The 25,557-nt window shown below is 42.5% G+C and overlaps 1 protein-coding gene across 3 annotated transcripts in view; it reads left to right on the top strand.

Annotated features, from left to right (window-relative positions):
• Nucleotides 1-8,400: 8,400 nt before the first annotated feature.
• SPINT2 (serine peptidase inhibitor, Kunitz type 2) overlaps nucleotides 8,401-25,557 on the top strand; it is a 29,027-nt gene continuing 11,870 nt past the window's right edge. The window contains exon 1 of one of the 3 annotated variants that reach the window (XM_014462591.2): nucleotides 8,401-8,886. In XM_014462591.2, coding sequence (XP_014318077.1) covers nucleotides 8,781-8,886 — 106 coding nt within the window. In that variant the 5' untranslated portion in view covers nucleotides 8,401-8,780. The remainder of the gene's footprint in view (nucleotides 8,887-25,557) is intronic. The other 2 variants (XM_006096655.3, XM_006096656.3) reach the window with 2 other exon arrangements.

The following is a 25,557-nucleotide window of genomic DNA, read 5'->3' on the forward strand; positions in this document are numbered from 1 at the left end:
CAGGCCGGATTCGGCCCGTTTGAAATGAATAAAACTAAAAAAAAAAAAAAGACCGTACCCTTTTATGTAATGATGTTTACTTTGAATTTATGTTAGTTCACACAAACACTCCATCCATGCTTTTGTTCCGGCCCTCCGGTCCAGTTTAAGAACCCATTGTGGCCCTTGAGTCAAAAAGTTTGCCCACCCCTGGGCTAGAGGGAAGCCAGCCTAGGTTCCGGGTGCCTGCAGGTGGCCCAAGGGAAGCCAGCCCAGGTCTCAGGTGCCTGCGGGCAGTCAGAGGAGGGAAGCAGCCCGGGTCCCGGGTGCCAGAGGGAAGCTGGTGCCAGCAGCGGGGGGAAGGAAGGCCTACTCTTGCACGAATTTTCGTGCATTGGGCCTCTAGTTCATTTATAAAGAATTTATTCTCATTAAAACCAAACAAATTTAAACAATTTATTTTTAGTGGGATAATGTTTCACACATGTCTCTTGGTCTAGATGTAACAATAACTATATCCAGCTAGAAAGCTATGGCTTTGTTACTTAGCACAGCATTAATGAAATTATGTTTGTGTTTAATCATGGGAAAACTTACTGGCTGTAAATAGCCAATCACATAAAAATAATTTTGTTAGGTACCTAAGTACTTGTTGCTCCTATTATTTTTGTATATAAAAAACTACTTTTTGTTCTTGAATTTAAATCAAGCAAACTGAGAAATCATGACAATCCTATCTAATAATAGACAAACATGGTAATTGACTGTACCTTCGCTATGCTTCCCATTGGCTAATCAGGGTGATATGCAAATTAACTGCCAACAAAGATGGCGGTTAACCGCCAACAAAGATGGCAGTTAATTTGCATACATAAGCACAATGCTGGGAGGTAAAAGGGGAAGGACGGAAGAAGCCGCCTGCCGCTGACGGTGATCGGAAACCCAGGCAGCAGGCAAGAGCTGGGTGGATCACTGCCCCCCCGGCTGGTGTTCAAACTACCTGTATTTTTAATAATTTCTTGACATGGTAAAAGAATTTCACATTACGATCCAAGGGTGGTGGGGTGAGGAGAAGGAGCAGCAGAACAATCCAACAAACAAAAAGGGAAACAGAAATGCATGGTGGAAGGGATTTGAAGGGTGGGTAGGGGCATTGCCCAACTAAAATGCAATTGGTTTGTTACTGAGTACTATTCATGGGAAGACAGCATCCTGAGTCCTTCTCTATACAGCATATTGGGAGTAAAAATGATGCATCCGGGTGGAAATATGATTAGGGGTTGGAAGACAGACAGGGAAAAAAGAAGTCAGAAATAGACACTGAGAGAGTCACTGCTGGCTGGCAGCAAATACTGACTCTCCAGTAGTGATAGAATAAAAAAGTGGGGGATATCTCTGGAAGATTCAAGAGATAGGGGGCAACTCTTCTATGGTTTTGACTTGCCCAGCAGATTTCCAGATACACATGTGTACACGCCTATGTTTGCATGCACACACATATACACATAACTGACTGCCCTCCCTGGAAGCACAGAAGAAGAAGAAGCCGCCAGAAGAAAAAGCCACCCACCTTTGGCCCAGGTGCCAGCGCCTGCGGCTGGCTGCAGCCCAGGAGATGGACAAGCCACTCGCCCGAGGTCCCAAGCTGCAGCCACCAGGAGAAACTGCCTGCCCTGTGGTCCAGGGCGCCAGCGCCTGTGGCCAGGGAAATAGGTTCCCTCTTCTCCTACTACAGTCATTACTTCAATATTCCCCTTCTGAATTTCTCTCCTGTGCTGCAACCCAACTCCACTTTTCATCGGAAGGATACGGAACAGAGAGAGCAGTGTTAAAAGCTTACATTTTTAAGCCGGTAAGGTTGGTACTTAAACATATAAATGGAAAACTAGAGTCCTTAAGGTAACAAAGGCTACAAAGGACAGGGACAGCGCATGACCTATTATATCCAGCAATCCATATGGGGACTGAAAACTTTGCAATGATGACAATTAGTGAAGATATGAATCAACTAAAATAGTTGACAGGGACAATTCTTCCATCTTTGAAAATATCTACATCAAATCTGTTTAAATAGATTTTCATCTGCATAACATAACACATTCTGACAAGATCACCACCACCACCAATGTGGTCTGTGTTGTGCCGATAAATGTTTAATAACTGAGAGACCGGGCTACTAGTCATAATTAAAATGCCAAGAGCAAAAGACAAAGAGAGAATCTTAATAGCAGCAAGAGAAAAACAGCTAGTTACCTACAAGGGAGTACCCATAGGATTGTCAGCTGATTTCTCAACAGAAACTATGCAGGCCAGAAGAGAGTGGCAAGAAATATTCAAAGTGATGAATAGCAAGAACCTACAACCAAGATTACCCAGCAAAGCTATCATTCAGAATTGAAGGTCAGATAAAGAGCTTCACTGATAAGAAAAAGCTAAAGGAGTTCATCACCACCAAACCAGTATTATATGAAATGCTGAAGGGTATTCTTTAAGAAGAGGAAGAAGAAGAAAAGGGTAAAGATAAAAATTATGAACAACAAATACATATCTATCAACAAGTGAATCTAAAAATCAAGTGAATAAAAAATCTGATGAACAGAATAAACTGGTGAATAGAATAGAAACAGGGGCATAGAAAGGGAGTGGACTGACAATTCTCGGGGGGAAAGGGGTGTGGGGGATGCAGGAAGAGACTGGACAAAAATCATACACCTATGGATGAGGACAGTGGGGGGGGGGGGCCGGGGGTGGGAACTGGGTGGAGGGGAGCTATGGGAGGAAAAAGAGGAACAACTGTAATAATCTGAACAATAAAGATTTATTTAAAAAAATATAATAAAATAAAAATAAAAATGGACAAGATCTGGCCCTAACTGGTTTGGCTCAGTGGATAGAGTGTCGGTCTGAGGACTGAAGGGTCCCAGGTTCGATTCCAGTCAAGGGCATGTACCTTCGTTTCGGGCACATCCCCAGTAGGGGTTGTGCAGGAGGCAGCTGATCGATGTTTCTAACTCTCTATCTCTCTCCCTTCCTCTCTGTAAAAAATCAATAAAATATATTTTAAAAAATGGACAAGATCTGAATAGACATTTCTCTAAAAAATATATATGAAAGACAATCAACACATTAAAGGACATTCAACATCAGAAAAATACAAATCAAAACCACAATGAAATACCACTTCACAGCCAGTAGGATGGCTGTTATTAAAAGAAAATTTTTAAATCCTCACCCGAGTATACATTTTATTGATTTTTAGAGAGAGGAAGGGAAAGAGAGAGAAACATAGACTGGTTGCCTCTCCATATGTGCTTGGACTAGGGATCAAACCTGCAACCTAGGTACATACCCTGAGAGACTCAAACCTGCAAACTTTGGTGTAAGGGATGACTCTCCATCCAACTGAGCCACCTGGCCACAGCTAGCTATAATTTTTTAAAAATGGAAAATACTAAGTGTTGACAAGGATGTGGACAAATCAGAACCCTCATACATTGATGGTGGGAATGTAAAATGTTGTAACCACTTTGGAAAACAGTCTGTTGGTTCCTCCAAATATTAAACTTAGAGTTAACATATGACTCAGCAATTCCACTCCTAGATATGTACTAGAGAATTGGAAACTTAGGTTCACACAAAAATGTGTATATGAATTTTCATAGCAGCATTGTTCAAAATAGCCAAAAGATAGAAATAACCCAGCTATCAACTGATGGATAAATAAAATGTGATATAGCCATACAATGGAACGTTATTCATTAATAAAAATAAATGAAGTACTAACACATGCTACAACATGGATGAACCTTGAAAACACACTAAGTGAAAGAATCCAAACACAAAAGGCTACATGTTGTATGACTATTTATAGGAAATGTTTAGGTTGCTTGGGGCTGAGAGAATTGGGGTGCAGGGGGAATGACTGCTAAAGAATATGGCATTTCTGCCGTAACCAGTTTGGCTCAGTGGATAGAGCGTCGGCCTTCGGACTGAAGGGTCCCAGGTTCAGTTCCGGTCAAGAGCATGTACCTTGGTTGTGGGCACATCTCCAGTAGGGGTTGTGCAGGAGGCAGCTGGTTGATGTTTCTCTCACATTGATGTTTCTAACTCTCTATCCCTCTCCCTTCCTCTCTGTAAAAAATCAACAAAAAAAATTTTTTTAAAAAAGAATATGGCATTTTTTTTCTTTTTTATTCTTTTTGTTTTCTTGAGGTTGATTAAATCTTCTAAAATTGTGTGATAGTTGCACAACTCCATGAATATACAAAAAACAACATTGAGTTGTACACTTTAAAAGGGTGAATTGTATGATGAGTTATATCTCAATAAAGCTGTTATATTTAAAAAGAAACTGTCCATAGCTTTTCATTGCCCTGAGGCTGAAGGCCAAGCTCCTTTGTTTACACTCAGAGCTCTAGGCATGGTTCCATTCCAGCAGGTTTGCACTGGCAGTTCCCTCGGCCAGGAAAGCTCTTCCCCAGAATGATATCCACAGGGCTCACTCCTATATCTTCCTCAAATGTCATCTGTTCAGTGAGGTCTTCTCTAGCCACCCTGTTTTTACACGTTTTATTTATTGTCTGTTTTCTAACTAGTGGTGTCCCAAAAGGAGGGCAATGTGAGTGGTCCCCCTTGGGTACAGGCAATAAGTGATGTACTGTCTGTAGAGAACTTGAAAATAATAAAAATGACCAAAAGCTTTTATTATACCATGCACCGATACAGTATCAGTGATAAAATGATCCTCCCACCCCCAGGAAAAAAATCTTTTGTTGTTCTATTTATTAAACAGTTACTATAGAATTTTAACAATCCTTATAAGCTTCAAATTAGATTTTTTATTACTCTATTCTTTAGCAAACATTGTATTTGTATTCATTTTCTATCATTGCACAATAAATGACTACACACATTTATTATCTCATAGTTTCTGTGGATCAGTTCAGTCATGGCTTAGCTGGGGCCCTCTGCTCCAGAATCACCAGTTTGCAATCCAGGTATCAGCCAAGGCTGTGGTCTCATCAGAGGCTCGACTAAAGAAAGATTTGCTTCTAATAACTTGAGGGATTTGGTCTTCATATTCCTACTGGCTGTCCATGCGGTTCCTTAGCTCCTTGAGGTCATCTACAGTTCCTTGCTGTGTGGTCCTCTCACAATGTAGTAAATTCTTTCAAAGCCAGCAAGGAGATTTTCTCTCTCTCTCCAGTCCACTAACACAGGGTTTTACATAATGTAGTGTAATCATGAACCTCCTTTGCCATATTCTAGTGGTTAGAACAAGCCACAGGTTCTGCTCACACTTGAGGGGAGGGGATTATACAGGCCATGAACATGGGGGCTTCCCAACATCTATTTGCCACAATATTCTACAGGGAAACAAATACAGATATACCTTGTTTTATTTGTTTTTGTTTTGTTTTGCACTTCGCTTTATTGCACTTCACAGATGTTATGTTTTTTTACAAATTGAAGGCAAGACCCTCCATCAGAAAAAAGATAACAACTTCCTTTATACTTGCTTTATTGCAGTGGCCTGGAACCAAATCCAGCTTATCTCCTAGGTTGGCCTGTATAGAAAACTCCCAGAGTTAACCTCTATTTTTTTAAAAATATGTTTTTATTGATTTCAGAGAAGAAGGGAGGAGAGAGATAGAAACATCAATGATGAGAGATAATCATTGATCCGCTGCCTCCTGCATACCCCTTATTGGGGATCGATCCTGCAACCCAGGCATGTATCCTTGACCGGAATTGAACCTAGGACCCCTCAGTCCATAGGTAGATGCAGTAACCACTAAGCAAAACCAGCTAGGGCAGTGGTCAGCAAACTCATTAGTCAACAGAGCCAAATATCAACAGTACAACGATTGAAATTTCTTTTGAGAGTCACATTTTTTAAACTTAAACTATATAGGTAGGTACATTCAACTTTAAATTCACGGTTTTCGTCTTCCGTTTTTCTTTGCTTCTTCTTTGTAGCCATCTCAAACAGGGCACCTAAAAAAATGTTTCATTTTATAATAATAAAGCCACCAACACAAAAGAATTACAATTCTTAAATTGATGACAAAAATACCTGTAGGATTTGCAGCTGGTTGGAAAAATACAGGTAACTTTATGCTTCGAGTAGGTACATTTGTCACCCACGCGCCATTTGCGGACGCAACTAGCACTAACCACTGCACAATGAGACTGCTGACTGACTGGCTCACTCAACTCATGCATGAATTGTGCTCGCCTCCCCCGCGCTACGTATCCCTGCGTATCCCCTCGCCCAACCGACACCACCCACTTCTTCTAACGCCACTTCTTCAAAATAGACTCGCCCAGGCCGAAAACCAACTTCTGCGCATGGGCCACGAAGTTTCAATCGCACTGTACGTGCGCACCCCGCACGTGGTATTTTGTGGAAGAGCCACACTCAAGGGGCCAAAGAGCCGCATGTGGCTCGTGAGCCGCGGTTTGCCAACCACTGTGCTAGGGTAACCTCTAACATCTAAAGATTCAGCTTTATGGTCCACTTTGTTCATAACAATTTAGAATCATTTGGGTTTGTATCAGGCACAGTTTGAGTCTCTAATCTCTGTGATTCTACATATTTTTGCATTTAAATAACAGATTAGAATGATAGGACAAATGAGAATGATAGCACTATGATCCTAAAGATGAAGAAACTCTTCTGCCATTCTATTCTTTTAGAGTTTTTGTGTTTAAATTTTAAAACAGTGAATCAGGGTATGAACTGCAAGGTGTAGTATTTTTGTTAAATGCAAATTTTTATTCATACTTGACATATTCTACTGAATTTGAGTAATATGTCTAAAATTAAAATCTATTCATTTTCAATTATTAACTTTAAAATGAAATAACAAATAAAATAATCATTGAAAATAATTTTCTATTAGAGAGGAGGAGGTGTAAAAAAATTAGTCCCACCACTGTTCCCAACATTATAAAGGAAGTTCCAACAAGGCACAAGTTTTGCTTTGTTTGCTGTTGTATCTTCTCAAGCATTTACAACAGTACCTGACTCACAGTGGTTACTCAATGAATGTACAGAAGGAAGGCATAGATGAATAGATGAATGAATGAATGAATGAATGAATGAATGAATGAATATGCCTGTGCCACCTCATCAGCCTCACCTCTTACTACAGTCTTCTCAGTCTTCTAGTTCAAGCCTGGGCTTAGTGGGATAGGGGAAGGGGTGGAGTGCTCAGGTGCTGGGGAGATCTTTGGGCTCACATTTGGAATCTTGATCTGGAGTCCCAGGACCTCACTGCAAGATTAAAGAAGATGGCTGGCATAAAACTTTAAGGTAAACACCATTTTACCCAATTAAGGCGCTTCACATATCAGGGGTGGATGAAAATAGGTTTATAGTTGTAAGTACAGGAAACAGAGTTTATTCCTGTATTATTTATTTTGCCCCACCCCTGTATTAATATGTCAGGAGGGAGGCTGACTAGTGGGAGTGGCCCTGGCTCCTATAACATACTGTTGTCTTTCTTATCTTAGGATTTTTTGCTTTGCTGTTCTAATTCCTGGAATGTTTGTCCATTATCCCTTTTGTCAGTGTTCATTTTCAAAACCACCTCCTCATGGGCCCCCCTCCATTACCCAGCTCAATAGGTCTCTTCTATTTTCCTCTACTCCTATGCCTGTCCCACTCCATCCTCCTTTTGAGATTCTCTTCCAGGAAGTCTCTCTGGCCCCCACGCTGGGTCAGGCACTTCCTCTGGGCTTTCCTCCTTTAGGGCCTGATTACTCTGCCTGTGCTTCCCTATCGCTGCCCCTATCCCAGTCTGGTGAATAATTTATCTACTTCTCAGGACTGGGAAGTGTAGAAGCAGAGCCTGAGGCTGGTGTTCATTCTAAGTCCATCCCCTCCTCCAGAGAAGCCCTTTCTCACACTGAATGGGGGATGTGTCTGGGTTCCCATCACCCACCACCCCAGCTCATGATCACTTGGCCTGTGCTTCCCCGTCACATCCCTAGTCACTCTGCCCTGTGGCTGCTCCTATCTAGAGACTAGAGACGCAGGGACTAGTCTGACGTGGTCAGTGCTGCATTACCAAGTTCCGACTAGGCGCTTAGAGAACGTCGAATTTAGAAAAAAATAAATTCCTCTTCCTCAAAGGAAGGTTGAATTGAGGCGGGCAAAAAGCCAGCTTTTCAGGAGGAGCGTGTCTGCGCCCTCTGCTTCCACTTGGAGTTGGGCGAAGGTACTGGGTCTTCATCAACCAGCCCCAGGGCAAGGGTAGCAGGAAGCCGGGCTCAGCGGGCATGCGCCTATCCGCAAGCCAGGCTTAACCCGGGGCGGAGCCAACCTTAGCCCGGGCCCTTTCCCCAGCGCCAGGGGGCGGGCCCAGGTGCGCCGAGAGAGGACGGCCGCGCAGGTGCCTGCTCCCTGCGCCTGCGCCAGGTGCTCCCCGCCCCCTCCCAGGCCACCTTCGACGTCTCCTTCTAGGCGGCCGCCATTGGCTCCAGCCTCCGCCGAGCCATTTGCCGTGTGGTGGGGTTCTGAACGGTGGGCAGTCGCTGTGTGTCACCGGGGGCCAAAGGGCGAGTGAGGAGCGTTCTCCCGGGTGTGGGCGTAGGAGGCAGAGAAAGGCGCTTTCTTCCGGAGACTTCGGCGCCAGTGCCTGCGCCAGCGCCAGCGCGACCCCTCTACGAGCGTCCGCACCTGCCCGCGAGGCGCTCCAGTGCGCGTGCGCGGCAAGGGGCTTCTCGCACCTGATCGCGAGACCCCAACGGCAGCGGCTGGAGGCTTCGCCTGCGCGCGGCCGGTGGAGCTAGTCATGGCGCAGCTGTGTGGGCCGAGGCGGTGCCCGGCGCTCCTCGCCCTGCTGGCATCGTTGCTCCTCTTCGGGGCCGAAGCGGCCGACGGAGAACGTGACGTCCACGGTGAGTGCCCGGGCGGGTCTCCAGGGAGGAGTGGATGGCCGAGAGGCCGAAGGCGGGACGTTAGGGGCAGGATGTGGAGGGTAAGTTGGGATCCGAGGGACCCTGGACAAGGTCTGAGTGGGGAGAATGGCGGGGGAGGAAAGGGGGCGACTTGGTGAAGCTCACAGGGGGTGTGGTGGAGCCAGCTCTGGGAGAGGGAGCCTTTGAAGGGGTTGGCAGCTCTCGGGAGTGCGGCCGGCGGAGGAGTCCGCGTTGAGAGAGTTTCCAGTGGGTGAGGGACGAGACCAGCGTGTCGCCGGGGAGTAGCGCGGCCCCTCCCGTGGCAGGAAGGGGTGAGAGGCCCCCCAGAAGGCCCGCCGCGTCCTGGCCGCACGAAGTCCCAAGGCTCGGGAAAGCCTTGGGCGCCAGGCCTGTGAGGAAGGGGGTTGGGTAGGTGACCTGCTGGCAGTTTGCTTCTGGGAAGCCGGCTCCACCCCCACCTCTTTAGAGCTTGGACGTGAGCCTCCTGAGAAACCTTTCTGGTTCAGCTGCAGTGGAGCGCCTCCAAGAAGGAAGGTGATTCTCAGAGAAATCAACAGGAAGAAGAAAAGCAAAAGTGTTGGAGGGGAGAAATTTTGCCAGATGCCAGGGTATAAGAAGAGTATTGGCGCCCTGGCCGGGTGGCTCGGTTGGTTGAAGCATCATCCCGGACACCAAAGGTTGCGGGTTCGATTCCCGGTCAGGGCACGTACCTAGACTGCGGGTTTGGTTCCCCTCCCCCACCACCCTACTCCCCTCGGGCTCGTGCGGGAGACAGCCGATGAAACATCGATGTTTCTCTTTCTTCCTCTCCCTCCCTCTCTACAATCAATAAAAAAACATATCCTCAGGTGAAAATTTAAAAAAAGAATAATATTGGTTTTGAGGAGCTGGGCCTAGATTTATTGGATTGGTCCTTTAAGAGGTTCGGATTTAAACCTCTCCACTCTTAAGGAAGTTTAGCTTGAAAGGTCTTTTTGAACAGGTGTTAGAACCTTAACTGCTTAAGACAAGCACAAGTGGGCTTTGAAAATAACTGTGGAAAGAATTCATTGATTCAGCAAAACTTTTTGAGGCTCTGCTATGTCAGGGACAGTGCTGTGACTCAGACAAGCCAGGTCCGTACACTCACAGAGCTTATAATCTGGTGGGAGAGACAGACAGTGAGTAAACATTTAAATAAAGAGCACTCATCACAATATTAAATTACTAAGAAGTAAATGAACAGGGCGAAGTACACAAATGAGGTGATGTAAGATGATGGGGGCCACTTTCCCCCCAATATAATCACCTAAAATTTTATTCTCTATTATGAACAAACAACAGGTTCCAAATTTCATTTTTTCCCTTCAAAAAGTACACTATTCAGATTCCATGTGTATATTTTGAGGCAATTTGCTTCTCTTGCCATGCTTTCTCTATGACTTGCCCTGTGACCCAGATATATAAATATCTATGTTCCTGTGCTTCCTCTCCTAGTCTTTTCTATCCTTCAGCAAGACTGTGTTCCTAGAATTGTGTCCCCGTTCCAGCCCAACCCCTCTCAGGTGGGTGCCTGGCATGTGAACAAAGAAGCCAGCCAGCCTGCAGGACCCCTTGTAAGATCCATATAAAAATATGCCCGATAGGGGTCACTTTGGTTCGGTAGTCAGGGGAGATCTCTCTGAGGAGGGCGACATCTGAGCTCTAAGATGAAAAGTGAGGAGGTGGCAGCCACACAAAGACCTTAGGGGTGAGTGTCCAGTTGGAAGTAATGGAGTACAAAGGCCTTGAGGCTGGAACACACAGGGTGGTTTTGAAGGAAAAGACCAGGAGAGCTAGCCAGCCAGTGTGTGTGGCTGGAGCAGAAAGGGAGGAAGGGAGAATTGGAGTAGGATGTGAGGTGAGAGAAACAGGCAGGAGCCAGTGGCTTTATAGGCATAGGCCAGCCTATTAGGTGAAAAGTGTGAAAGCCGATGGGTGTGCAACAAGTCATCATCTGCAGTGACTTCTGAAAACTTAATTTCTCTTTGCCTGAGGCAGAGAGGAAAAAAAATGAGTTATTGGGGATGTCAAGGGCTCAGCTCTAGAGGAATAAGAATTAGGAATGTATTATTCTTTTTTTTAAATGTATTTATTGATTTCAGAGAGGAAGGAAGAAGGAGAGAGAGAGATAGAAACATCAATGATGAGAGAGAATCATTGATTGGCTGCCTCCTGCATACCCCACACTGGGGATTGAGCCTGCAACCCAGGCATGTGCCCTTGGCCGGAACCGAACCTGGGACCCTTCAGTCCGCAGGCTGACGCTCTATCCACCGGGCCAAGCCGGCTAGGGCTGGAATGCGTTATTCTTATTCTTTGTTCATTATTCTTGCAGTCTGAACCAGGATTTGTCAGCCCTTCTGGACTTATGTAGATGAAGTAATTGTGTTAAGGATGTATAGTACCTTCCAGTTACCTGGCCTGGACTTTGTCAAAACTGAGTTTGGGGCTAACATCTATTGCTTACTCTGCATCTGTATTTCAGGGGTGGGGAACCTTTTTATGCCAAGGGCCATTTGGATATTTATAACATTTGAGGGCCATACAAAATTATCAACTTACAAATTAGCCTGCTATATTTGGTCAAACATTTAATTCACCCCTAATACCTTGGCAGGGCCAGACCAAATGATTTCACTGGCCTGACTTCTCCATGTGTTATTTAATCCTTGAGAAAACCTGGTGTGGGGAAGTTACAGATCTTATCTAAGGTCACAAAATAGTAATTGACAAAGCCAGGTCTGGCTGCAGTGGCCTCCCTGGCTGCTGCAGATGACTGGACCTACTGACCTTTCAGAAGTACTCCTGTTTGGCTGGGTCAACTAATGCCCTTGCTTATCTGAAGTTGTTTGTTTGAAAGCTTTCTACCTTTTTTTTTTCCTTCTTCTTTCCTGATTGCTTTGATTTTCCCTGAGTGAGGTGTTTCTCCAGCCACAAGCAGCTGCATAGGCTTTGTCAGATAAGTAGGGTGGAGCTGCATAGACTCTGTCAGATAAAAGTGTGTAGTGAACAAATGTTTAGGGGCTGATTATACTAGTAGATCAAGGAATTTAATCTGTGAAGACATGAGGGCGTTGAGGAGTCATGGAAGGGTCGTAGGGCCAATGGATTGCTGAAATTGAGGTTTTGGAGGGAATGAACTAGAAAGCTAGGACATGGTGGGCAGTGAATGAGATGCATGAAACTGAAGTTCTGAAGAGGCTGCAGTTATTTTTATTTTTTAAAATATATATTTGTATTGATTTCAGAGAGGAAGGGAGAGGGAGAGAGAGATTGAAACATCAATGATGAGAGAGAATCATTGATTGGCTGCCTCCTGCATATTTTCTCTTCTGGGGATTGAATCTGAAACCTGGGTGTGTGTCCTTGATGGGAATTGAACCCGGGACCCTTCAGTCCCCAGGCTGACACTCTGTCCACTAAGCCAAACCGGCTAAGGCAAGACTGCAGTTATTAAGACAAGGCCTAGGCATGACCATGGAAGAGTCTGGGGGAGGATAGAATCATTGGAGGAGAGGAGGTCTTCATAGAGGTCAGGATAATTCAAGGATCACTGGCCCGGATATGGAAATCACCAAGGATTATGATGGGAAGAGGGGGAATGGCAGTGAGCCTGGAGCTAAAATCATGGAGAAGTGAGGTGTAATGGCCTGGGTCAGGAGATGATGCACAAGGTGGATACTATCTGCTCTGAGGATAAGATTCTTTGCTGGGGGACTAGGGAGAGGATGGAGGTAGAATGTCTGGAAGTAGCACCTAGGAGCAAGGTGACCTACCCACTTAGAAGGGCATAAGAGAAAGCATATCTTCAGGGGAGAACAGATTAGGTTAGAGATAAGAAAGTCAAAGTGATTGAGAAAAGGAGAGATTTTACTTAAGATAGGTTGTAAATAGAGAGGCCCCCAAGAGTTGGGGAAAGGGAAATGGTAACAAGACAGGATGATGGGTATTTAGAGCTGGGACTGATGTGATAAGCATGTGAGAGAGAATCATGGAAAGCACAAAGAAAGTATAAATTTTTAATAGGAAAATTTGTATTTTGGCTTTCCCTGAAAATATGAAGATCTGGTGCCACTAGGCTATGTTCCCACACATCACCATGGGCTGGGGCCCATCCCTCCTTTTGGACAGGCTCCAGCCGTGTGCAAACTATGGCCCGCGGGCCGGATCCGGCCCGTTTGAAATGAATAAAACTAAAAAAAAAAAGACCGTACCCTTTTATGTAATGATGTTTACTTTGAATTTATATTAGTTCACACAAACACTCCATCCATGCTTTTGTTCCGGCCCTCCAGTCCAGTTTAAGAACCCATTGTGGCCCTCGAGTCAAAAAGTTTGCCCACCCCTGGGCTAGCCGCTAGTTACTACTCTCAGTGTGTGTGTGTTCACTTGGCTTACCCTTTTTATCTGTAAACATTGGAGCTGTGACTTCCACCTTAAGAATATGCTTCATTTAGTAAATGGAGATGGCTAAAACAACTCTATAAATTGTACAATGAGTGTATGTATGTGTGTTATTGATGTTGGGGAGTGGAAAACCCCTTATCAGGTGACCACAAATGTGTGTAATTTTTTTCTCTCTTCCCCAGGTATTTGGAGGGCCCCCAAATAGGTAATTTTGATCAATACAAGGGCAGTAATATATTCCTCTGCAGAGTAGAACCTCAAAAATTCCTTTAGGGAGTAGTCAGTTATATTGTATATTGGCATAGTAACTGTTGCCAATACCTTTATCCCGACCTGGGATTTATTTTTGGGACTTAAGCTGAGGACAAATGCAGCATTTGAGAGCCTCTATTGCACTTTCACGTGATTTTCAGTTTCCATCAAACTCTTGGGTTAATTACAGTTTCCCCCGAATTTTTACTAAAAGGGTGAACTTTAGCAAATCTCTAATAAGCGTGTTATTAGTCAGTACATTTTTCTCTTCTCACCCCCCTGGATGGTCAAAGACACAGTGATAGATAGGAGCTAATGTGTAGTTGGTGTTGGTGATCAGCTGGGGATTCTCCAAAATAGCATCTTCTGGTATTCTTGTTTGCCGTAGAAGAGGCTCTTGTTCTGCTTGCAGGCAAGAAAGTGGTTCCAGGACAGTTTGAAATAATTATTCAGCACATTTATTGAGCACATACCAAGCTTTATTTTTAGGCCCTGGAAACAGAGCACTGAAAAAAAAGACACACAGTCCATGGTAATTAAATTGTGATGAGATGAAGACAATACAATAAAGAAATGAACAATGAATATAGATCTGGGCATGAGTACTTTGAAGAAAAGTAAGGCAAGATTTGGTGTTTACTGAAAACATGGGCTTTGAAGCTCAAATGGCAACAATCCCCAAAGAACATTCAGGGCTTTGCTTTTAGGTCCACTGAGGGAGAATGGACCTTTCTGTGGAAAAAGATACTTTCCATCAGAAACATTCTTTTGTCCTGGTCAGCATTTGAAAGTGCAACCTGTGATAGAAAAAGTCAGCTTCTCTTTCACTGCTACTGCCCCACCTGTTTCTCATTTTACCTATCCCCAGAGCCATTTGCTTGCTCAAGCTTGTCTTCTTGGTAGTTGGCCAGACAGCCAAGCCTCTGTTTGCCATGTCCTGAGACTGACAAGGAAGGCCAAATAAGGGATATAGTAGCCTGTGATTCATGTGAGGGGGAGAGAACTCTGAAGAAGTCACACCAAAATGACTTCATTAACCCTAGGAGGCCTTGGTGGCCTACTGGTCATATGACTAATTCATAGATGAGTCTAGAATCATTAGCTTATGGATTATGGATATCTTTGTATGATCCTGGTCACAAATGTCATTTCAGGTGTTGTTTCTGATAAGATCTTTTTGAAAACTCCCTGTGATGGAATGTGAGACCCAGGAACTTTCGAAGAAACAGTTTTAGAAATAAGGGTTGCCCTGGCTGGGTAGCTCAGTTGGTTAGAGGGTCAGGGCACATACAAGATTCAACTAATGAATGCATAAATAAGTGGAATAACAAATCTCTCTCAAATCAATAAAAAGAAATAAGGGTAGCCCTAACCGGTTTGGCTTAGTGGATAGAGCATCAGCCTGTGGACTCAAGGGTCCCAGGTCAAGGGCATGTACCTTAGTTTCGGGCACATCCCTAGTAGGGAGTGTGCAGGAGGCAGCTGATCAATGTTTCTCTCTCATCGATTTTTCTAACTCTCTATCCCTCTCCCTGCCTCTGTAAAAAGTCAAGAAAATATATTTTTTAAAAAAAGAAATAAGGGTAAACATTTTTAATTGTTGTTTTTCAGATGTTTGAGATGAATTTCATCAATGGGGTCCTGGGTCCCTGTCTTTAGAAGCCCCTTAATCTGAAGTCCCTAAGTTTACATGTGATATTTTGTCCATGTGTTTCCCAGTGTCTAAGGCATGTTCGGAGGATGGAGGAGATATTATATATTACAATAGTTTATGACATTTCAAAGGGCCACTCTGTATAAATAAGTATACAGTATGTGTGGTATTGGAATTTCCTGGGGTGACTAGGAAAAACATGTGAGGGCTCCTTGGGGTGGGTGGAGAGTGTGATAGTAAAAAACAGGTTGAGAAACACTGCTCTAGGAAGAGGGTCCATTAGGTTTTATCAGTTTCTGAAAATGATCCATTTTTCAAACAAGGTCAAGATCCCCTGAATGTGAACTAACAGTCTCATGAAAGACTTTGAAACTGTTTGTTTCCAAGTTGTTCAGATGGCCTACTGTATTTCTAGTTATGAATTTAGTAACGGTATAATTTATACTCCTGTTTGGGTGATAAATATGAAATGCCGGTGGGCAGGAGTGCTGGTTTGTGTTGTGTTGGTAGTTTATGAAATGTAAACTTTATCTAAATACTTTATATCTTAAAATGCCAAGATTTTATATCTAAAACGTTAAGATTTTATGAGCCTTATAATTGAAGTTGGGTTTGTCCATGTAAATGTTCTTTCCTCATAAATACCTACGGGTTATTTTAAAGTTTCTGAATTATCCTATTAATGACAACTTCCAGACACCTGGACCTAGAGGAGATGGGTAGTTAGTAGTTTTCCATTCTGTAAACAGAAGTACTCAAGTATGTAGAACCTATCTAGCTACCAAAATAGGTGAATTAAGGCTGATTATAAAATAAATGTCAACTTTGGAATTTGGCATGGTAGAATTAAAACAGCTTGCTTACCTCCCTGGCATTGAGTACCTCTTCACTCATACAATGAGATTCTCTCAATCTTCAGAGGAAAGATATTTGCAGTCCAAATGAGTAACCAAGGCATATTTTTTCTTATTTTCTCCAGTCCCACCCTTGGGCTTTCTGTCCCTGAACTCTTGATCTCATGATAATCTCATGGTGCAGGAGTTCGATCTGTGTGATAGTTTGCCATTACCTTACTTCAGGTGAAGATAAGGAGTTTTGTCACTTCAGTCATGGCAAATGGTACATAGCAGAAAATCCAAGGGAAGGAGTGATTGAACTGGTTTGACCAACTCCTTAATCTGAGGTTGTACTTTTGATTTTCCATATTCCCTATATCCTGTCAGTCACCACATTCAGTTGGACTTTCTAGTGAAGTGTGTCATCCTTTTCTTTATTTTCGTTCCCACTGTCTCTATATTAGTCTGGTCTTCATAAAAGTATAATATCTACTGTTTATTTAAAGCTTTGTGCTAAATGTTTTAAGCGCTTGTAATGTATCATAAACTATTATAATCTTCACGACAACCTTATGATATTAACCTGTGTGTGTTAAAGACAACCCTCCCATTTGAACTGTTTTCAAGAAATGCTTCAGAGCCTGGCTGGCGTGGTTGAGCATTGACCCATTAACCAAGAGGTCACTGGTTTGATTCCCCATCAGAGCATATGCTTGGGTTGCAGGTTTGATTCCCAGTATGGGATGTACAGGAGGCAGCTGATCCATGTTTCTCTCTATCCCTCTCCCTTCCTCTCTCTATGAAATCAATAAAAACATATTAAAAAAAAAAAAAAAGAAATGCATCAGAGCAAGCCTGCAGAATTTAGCTAAGTGGGGCCTATTAGTGAATTCAAGTTACAGTGAGCAAATGCCCTTTCCCAGATACGACATTGTCAAGATACTCTCAAGGTTAATGGTGCTTTCCTCAGCAGGAAACATAGGGGGACATTTTGCTAACAAACTTGCCAAATAACACTTTTATACTAACTAGATCCAGAACAGGTATAAATCACACACAGAGGCCTTCACATCAACTTGGGCTGAGTTTTATTTATAATGTCCTCAAGATTGTTCTCTTGCTAACATTCTTAGCCCTTAACGTGAAAAGATTTTAAAGTGAAAACTATCCTGTTTACTACAGAATACTTTTGACACCAGATGTGTGGGTTTTTCTACATCAAGCAGTTCTCAAGTTCTCAGACACTGATAGGGTGTCCTATGGTTTAACTCAATTCTTTTTTTAATAACTCAATTTTGATAGTACCCAGAGTTAGCACAGACTCCACAAGTTAAGGGCTCAGTCACACAAATGCCCCTCCTCCCTAGATGCCACTTAAAAATCCCAGGTTGTCATATGTACTTCTGAACAACCTGCTATAAATGGAGGGTTCCTTTTATATACCTTTGGGTTCAGTAGTTCAATAATTTGCTAGTAGAACACTCACTGGATTCTGGAAAACAACATTTGCCGAATTATTATAAAGGACACAGGTGAATAGCCAGGTGGAGACATAGGTGAGGTCTGGAAAATCCCCAGCACAGAAGAGAGTGAGCCAGCCACTCTCCCGTCATGTGGATGTGTTCACTAACTAACCCAGAAGCTCTCCTAACTCAGTTCCCTGGAGGTTGGGAGGGTGGAGCTGAACGTTCTAGACCTTTAATCTTGCCTTGGTCTTTCTGATGCACAGCCCCATTTTGAAGCTCTCCAGCCCCCCTCCCCCCATCATCTCATTAGCTTACAAAAAGTAATTTTATCACTCCAGAGATTCCCAGGGTCTTAGACACTCTTGTGTCAGGAACCTGAGTCACAGACCAAATATTAGAACAAAAGATGCTCCTAACACTCGGGAAATTTTAAGGGTTTTAGGTGGGGGGTGGGGAGGGGAACAGGGGGTCAAAGACCAAATATATTTTTTCTTATTGTATCACAGAAAGCACTGCCTAATCTTCCTAAAACCTCCTAAGATTCTTTGATTTAGATCAGTGGTTCCCAAACTTATTTGGCCTACCGCCCCCTTTCCAGAAAAAATATTACTCAGCCCCTGGAAATTAATTTTTTAAAAATTTTAATAGCAGTTACTCATCGCCCCCAAATGCACCTGTGGCCATCACCGCCCCCCGGGGGGCAGTAGCGCCCACTTTGGGAATCACTGATTTAGATACTCTAGGTCTTTAAAATCTGCATGATTTTTTAAGTAGGTGGGCCTAAATCAATGACTATGGGGCTTGGTGAATTAAGAAATATGTGAGTTATACATTTTCCAGTTTTATTATTAGGCTTATACATTTTTGTTCCCATGTTATGAATGAAGAAATACTAGGAGGTTAGGAAAATGCCCCTGGGTAACTTCAGCAGGTAAAAGGGAGCCAGGTATTCCCCCCTACTGACTCTAATCTGTCCTACACACTTTTGCTAAATGACTTCCTTATTGTATCACTCCCCTATACCAGAGTCTTTAGTCATTTCCTTGTATGGCTTATAAGCCCTTTGAATTAGGCTGTGATTATAATATTTTACCTTGTGTGATTCCTTTTTTCTTATCTTTTCTACCCAAGGGAGTCTTGTGGCTGTAATTGAATTATAAACCCCTGGAGGGCAAGGACCACATTCCTAGTTAGTGCCTTCAGTGTATAGGATGGCTTGGAGGATTTACCTTGGATGGTTCCAGTTTATACTGTTACAGAAAAACCGCAGAAGAACCAAGCAACACTTAAAGAGATGGAGTTACATTTATTACTCACGGGCCCAGAGGAAAATGTCTCTCAAATTCTGGGTCCTTCACACATGAAGTTTCTCATATTTATACGATCTTACCCTCTTTGTCTCCCCAATATGGGGTTTTTCCGGTTCCCTTTGCAAGTTCTTAAAGGGCCCTATGTGCTGGCGCTTTGAGACCTTGACCAAAGGCTTGGCCTGACGCCAGCACTGATAACTTCGTCTGGAGAAGGTTTAATGGCCTCTCTGAAATGGGAGTAGTCTTATTTTCCTTATTATTTAAGCCAGCAAGCATCTACAGAAGCCAGAAATAGCAGGGTTAAAATTTCAAACAGCAGTTTTTATATAAGATGGATGCTTCAATACCACCATATGTCCCAGGGTAACTATTAACACTCTTTCATTCTGAAAAGTGTCTTGATGAGAATCAATTATGTGGTCACCATATTTACGTATGATAGCTATTCACAAACACTATAGCTTAGTACTGCTCCAGATACTAGGGAATTTAATACATTCAGTTTTAATTCATGTAGTTTAAAAATTTTTTACTGAAAAAATGAAGCAAACAAACATGATAATAATCTGCTGTCTAGATAAGGCCACTGATGGTTCACACTATACCAAAAACAGATGAAAAAGAAAACCTGCCGAAACTGGTTTGGCTCAGTGGATAATAGAGCGTCGGCCTGCGGACTGAAAGGTCCCAGGTTCAATTCCGGTCAAGGGCATGTACCTGGGTTGCGGGCACATCCCCAGTAGGAGATGTGCAGGAGGCAGCTGGTCGATGTTTCTCTCTCATCGATGTTTCTAGCTCTCTATCTCTCTCCCTTCCTCTCTGTAAAAAATCAATAAAATATATTTAAAGAAAAAAAAAAAGAAAACCTGTATGTAAACGACTCCTTCCTTTAGTACCTTTCCCTTGAGGGTTAGATTCATGCATGTGTCTAAATTAAAAGTTTAAAAAAGGAATTATGATACAGAAACCATTCTTTTGCCCCCCCCCCCCCACCCCAATCTCAGACTTAGCCATGTTTCTGTACCAGCACATACACATTGGACTCTTTTCACAGCTCTGGTTATTCCATTATGTGGATGTCTCACAGTTATTGACTGGCATAAACAAGATGCCTTGGTGGTGAATTTTCAGCTGTGGTGATCTGTGAAAACCAAGCCCTGGTAATAGTTGCCCCTGGTCTTTGAAATTCTTGAATTATATGACTCTTCATTACTTTCTTTGCTTTTGAATACTGAACAGTGAACTGTACTTTGCCTTATTTTTTGTGTATAAAATATGATTTTCAAATGTCCAAGAATGTAAAAAAATTGTTTTTATTGATTTTTAGAGAGAGAGGAAGGGAGAGGGAGAGATAGAAACATCGGTGAGAGAGAAACATCATGGATTGGTTGCCTCCTGCACGCCCTTACTGGGACTTGTTCCCTCCTGGGTATTGAGCCAGCAACCCGGGCATGTGCCCTGACTGGGAATCGAACCAGTGACCTCTTGGTTCATGGTTCAACGTTCAACCACTGAGCAACACTGGCTGGGCTCCAAGGATTTTTTATATCAAGTAATTTCTCTTTGGCCATTATCTCTTAGAATTCTAAGTGGTTTCAATGAAGAGAGTAAAGCTGTTTTTATTGGTAAAAGGGTGTGCTACAGTCTTTTAGCAAAGGAATGCATGGTCAGTGCTGCTAAAGAAATGTAAACTCTAGCAATCTATGTGGTAGCTTCTGACTACACATATAAGACTGAGTTCTGTAAGGGTGGAAAATCTGAACAGGGAGTTTTTTATAAACACTGTAAAAATAATTGGCAAGCCAAGTACAATTTTTATGTTTTTTAGTGGTTGAAAATCAAAATAATTTTTAAAAACATGTATAGGTTATGTGAGATAAAATTTTTAGTGTCCGTAATAAAGCTTTATTGGAATGACAGCCTTGTCATTCATTTACATATTGTCTGAGGTAGCTTTTATGCTACAATGACAGAGTTGAATCAGAACTATGTGATAAATGGTGATGGGGAAAAAATATTTTTTAATTGCAACTAAAAGTTAAAAAAAAGAAGTATGTGGCCCACAGCTCTTGAATAATGGCAGTCCTTGCTTTGCAGGGTTTTCAACATGCAAAAATTTTCATTACCACGCTTTCATGAAATAATTTCAGTCCCTTAACAACAGGCCTCAGAATACAGTAACCACAGTATAATAACTGAAAGTACATGGGTACAGGTTTCCCCTGCTAGTCCTACAGTCACAAATCACTATAAACTACACGTACAGCAGTGATTGGTCCTTTCACATTTGTTAGTTCATATACAGCAAAGCATGTAGTTGTGTTGCCGCCTTGTTTCCCAGTGATAAACCTATGTGAGTTTATATAAATGGTTAATCAGTAGAAGGAATTGCCCAAAAATAGATTCCAGTGCAGCAAAGAAAATAAGTGATAATGCCAGAACTGAAATTCCAGTGGAGCATAAATGGAGTGACAGAATAACTAGCTGACTGTGGGAATGTTGACTCTACCTCCAGTTGAGAGACTGGATATGCCCCCAGCGGACCTTAGTGAGGGCCCACTTAGCAACAGAAATGTGGCAAAAAGGATGAAGTCGCAGGGGAAGTAACACTGGCAAAAACCTTCACAAAAAAGTAACTCTCAGAGCAATTTTGTTTTACTTTTTTTTTTTTAAATCTTCACCTGAGTATATGGTTTTCATTGATTCTAGAGAGAGCAAGGTAGAAGAGAAAGAGAGAGAGAGAGAGAGAGGAACATTGATGTGAGAGAGAAACATCTATTGGTTGCTCCTGCTAAGTGCCCCGACCGGAATCAAACCCTTTGAAACAGTCATATTTTTTCCCTGTTTATTTGCATGATTTCAATACTAGCATGCAAAGCAAGTACTACCTGTATGTTCTATTTGACCCATCATAAAAGAAGTTTACTGAAAAAAAAAAGGAGACATATGTAATACTCTTTGTAATACTTTAAGCAATAAAACAAAATTAAAAAAAAAGTTTACTGACATTTGCTCTAGAGAAACACATGGTGGTTGGAAAGAAGACCATTTCATGTTAGGCTTCAGGCTTGGGAGATGATTGGACTTTCTTTTTAGGCCTATAGTGAGGCAAGGTGTTCTTTAGTTTATAGCACTCATGGGAGTAAAAAGTGTATCAAGGACTAGAATCCTAGGAAAGTTATTTTTGTTTGTTTTAAAAGTAAACTGACTCATTCCCAGCTTGAATGGCTCAGTGGTTGAGCGTCAACCTATGAACCAGGAGGTCACGGTTTGATTCTCGGTCAGGGCACATGCCCGGTTACGGGCTCAATCCCCAGTAGGAGATGCAGGAGGCAGCCAATCAATGATTCTCTCTCATCATTGATGTTTCTAACTCTCCCTCTCCCTTTCTGAAGTCAATAAAAATATATATTTTTTAAAAAGTAAACTGACGCCCTGGTTGGTTTGGCTCAGTGGATATAGTGTTGGCCTGCGGGCTGAAGGGTCCCAGGTTTGATTCCGGTTGAGGACACATGCCTGGGTTGCAGGCTCGGTCCCCAGTGGGGGTGTAGGAGACGGCCAATCAATGATTCTCTCTCATCATTGGTGTTTCTATCTCTCTCTCTCCCTCTCCTTTTCTGTCTGAAATCAATAAAAATATATATATTTTTTAAAAGTAAACTGACTTTGGGTATGAAAACATGAGTAAAGAAAACACCAAGTTCAAGATAGTTGTTCATTGCAAGTGGGATTGAAGTGAGGGGTATCCTATCTAATAAAGAGGAAATATGCTAATTGACCCTCATGTCACCACAAAAGATGGTGGTGCCCACAGCCAATAAGAAGGGAATATGCTAATTGAGTGCCCCACCCTCAAAGATGGCAGGACCCACAGCCACAAGATGGCCAGTAGGGGAGGGCAGTTAGGGGCGACCAGGCCTGCAGGGGAGGGCAGTTGGAGGGGACCAGTCGCCAGGGGAGTGGTTAGGGGTGATCAGATGCAGCAGAAGCAGCTAGGGACCATCAGGCAGGTGAGTGATTGGAGCCAAGCAGTCCTGGATTGTGAGAGGGTCGGGCTTAAATTGGCATTCAGACTTCCCCGGGAGGGTCCCAAAATTGGAGAAGTGAAGTGGAGAGGGTGCAGGCTGGCTGAGAGACACCCCCCCCCCCCCCGCCCCGCCCCAGTGCATGAATATTTCCACTCTATCAATATTTTAGTCCTTTAAAATGTTATAATTTGATAAAGCTGAGAACTAGATACACCAGTGTTATGTTTTCTGTACTTTTTAGAATGTTTGAAATACTTTATTAAAGTAAACTTTAAACTTACTTTTCAGTCTGCACAGCTGTAGTTGTGCATTTTTGAAGAATAATTAGACACCATCTTCTTCAGCCTGTGAAATTAGATTGGTAGTGCCTGGGAGCATACCACCAGGCTAATGTTTCTGTGATGTCCTTGTTAGGAGGTGACAGCAGATGGTTCCAGCCAGCTGCACACAGAGAGGAATTGTCTGAGCCATTGGCTAGGTGTCTTGGTTAAAGCTCTAGTGGTTTCAGAACCTGAGAAACCTGTTTTCATGACAAAGACCCAGCTATTTGGCAGTTTTGTAATAACTAATGTTCAAAATGCCTGCCCGGGTTTTATAATTAAACAGTTTATATTTCATGTAATGTGTGATTTTTAACCATTTTGGATGCTTTTCCAAAGGTATGTTATTGTTACCTGAAGGCTGAAATTCCATTTTTGCATATTGTGAAGCGAGTATATCCAAATTTGGTTCCCTTCAGCTTTTCTTACTCTGCATTTTGAAAACAGAGTATTTAATTTTTTTTATCCTCGCCCACGGATATGCTTACTTATTTTAGAGGGGGATGAGAGAGAGAGAGAGAGAGAGAGAGAGAGAGAGAGAGAGAAAGAAAGAAAGAAAGAAAGAAAGAAATATCGATTGGTTGCCCCCCATGTGGGCCCCGACCAGAAGATCAAACCCAACATAGGTATGTGCTCTGACCAGGAATCGAACCCACAACCTTTTGGTGTATGGGATGATGCTCCAACCAATTGAGCCACACAGGCCAGGGTGAAAGTGTTTAATTTTGCACTAGCATTTGTGAGCATACAAGTCGGACTTAAGACATTTTTTTATAATTGTTTCCTAGCTATTCTAAGACTCATTTTGTCATCTCCATAATAATAGAATTATTCATTAACAAATAACTTACTGAAAATTTGTCCAACCAAATCTCCCTCAGCGTTGGCCAGTTCCTTTGGTATGATGTTGTCCCTGACCCTGTCACAGAGTGTGACTGAAAACAGACCCAGCCAAGGGCCTGGCCTTGATGACCCCTCAGATTGTGATAAAGGTCTTCAGGAATGTTGTGGCTTTTAGGGAACTTCAGTGTCATGTTTTTCCCAGTGCCTGGTACTATAGTAGCTTTTTCAGTTCGAAGAGTCATTACAGTGGTGCTATCTAATCAGACCAGTATGAATTGAATGCACATCCAGGTCTGCTGCTCGCTTAGTTTAACCACCCCAATCAGGCCTGTGTCCTTATCTGTAAAGTGGGGATATTACTACATGATTCACAGTTTTATTATGACAGTTAGAAATAGTGCACATAATGTGCCTTGTGTACTGCTTGGTGAAAGCAATAAATGGGGTGGCAAGAAATAAGTAAAACTGCTTCTTGATTTTAATCTGGATACCAAAGTAGAGTACTTTACTTTTTTGTTTGTTTGTTTTGTTTTGTTAATTCTCACCTGAGGATATTTTTCCATTGATTCTTAGAGAGAGTAGAAGAAAGGGGAGGGACAGAGAGAGAAACACGATGTGAGAGGAACATATCAAACATCAATTGGCGGTGAGCCTACAACTGAAGTATGTGCCCTTGACCAGAATTGAACCCGGGACTTCTCAGTCCATGTGCCGATGCTCCATCCACTGAGCCAAACCGGCTAGGGCTTAAGTTCTTTTAAGGAAGATAAATTGTGGAATCTGTCTTACATACTAAAAGTATTTCTGGTTTCTTGTACAAGCTTTTTGGAGAATAATGAAAGAAAATTTGTTATTATTTGGGTTGAAAGTCAAGAATATATAGCCTGCGTTTCCTAAAGGGACACTGTCTCCTTTGAAACAAGCAAATAAAACATTTATTTTTCATGAGCTCATTTCTCTCAAGCCTAGAGAGTAAAAATGCATACCATAGAGGCTCAAAAGCAATTTAGTTAGTAAAAGCATATGACAAAATGAGATTTTTCCACCATTTGGCTTCTATATTCACAGAAGCACTTGTCTTGATACAGTAAGTGGATGGTTAAATTTCATCTTAATTGAACCTCACTTTGGCCAATTAATCAGCTACTTAGAGCTCTTTTACTTTTTTCCCCCCAGATCTATTTTTATTGATTTTTTTTGAGAGAGAGGGAGTGAGAAATACCGTTTGGCTGCCTCCTGCATGCCTACTACTGAGAATAGAGCCCATAACCTGTGCATATGCCCTGACTGGGAATCGAAAAAGTGGCCTCTTGGTCCATGGAACAACGATAAATCCACTGAGCCACACACCAGCCAGGCTCTTTTACTTTTACTTGAATAAAATTCGAGTAAAAAAGAGATTACCTTTTTTCTCTTTTTATTATAGGAATTTTCAAATGTACACAACAAAGTAGTGAAAACAGTTTTATGAGCCCCCTCAAATCATCCCTTGGGTTCAACAATTATCAATATT

Source organism: Myotis lucifugus, unplaced genomic scaffold (genome assembly GCF_000147115.1).
Source record: "Myotis lucifugus unplaced genomic scaffold, Myoluc2.0 scaffold_185, whole genome shotgun sequence".
Taxonomy (NCBI): Eukaryota; Metazoa; Chordata; class Mammalia; order Chiroptera; family Vespertilionidae; genus Myotis; species Myotis lucifugus.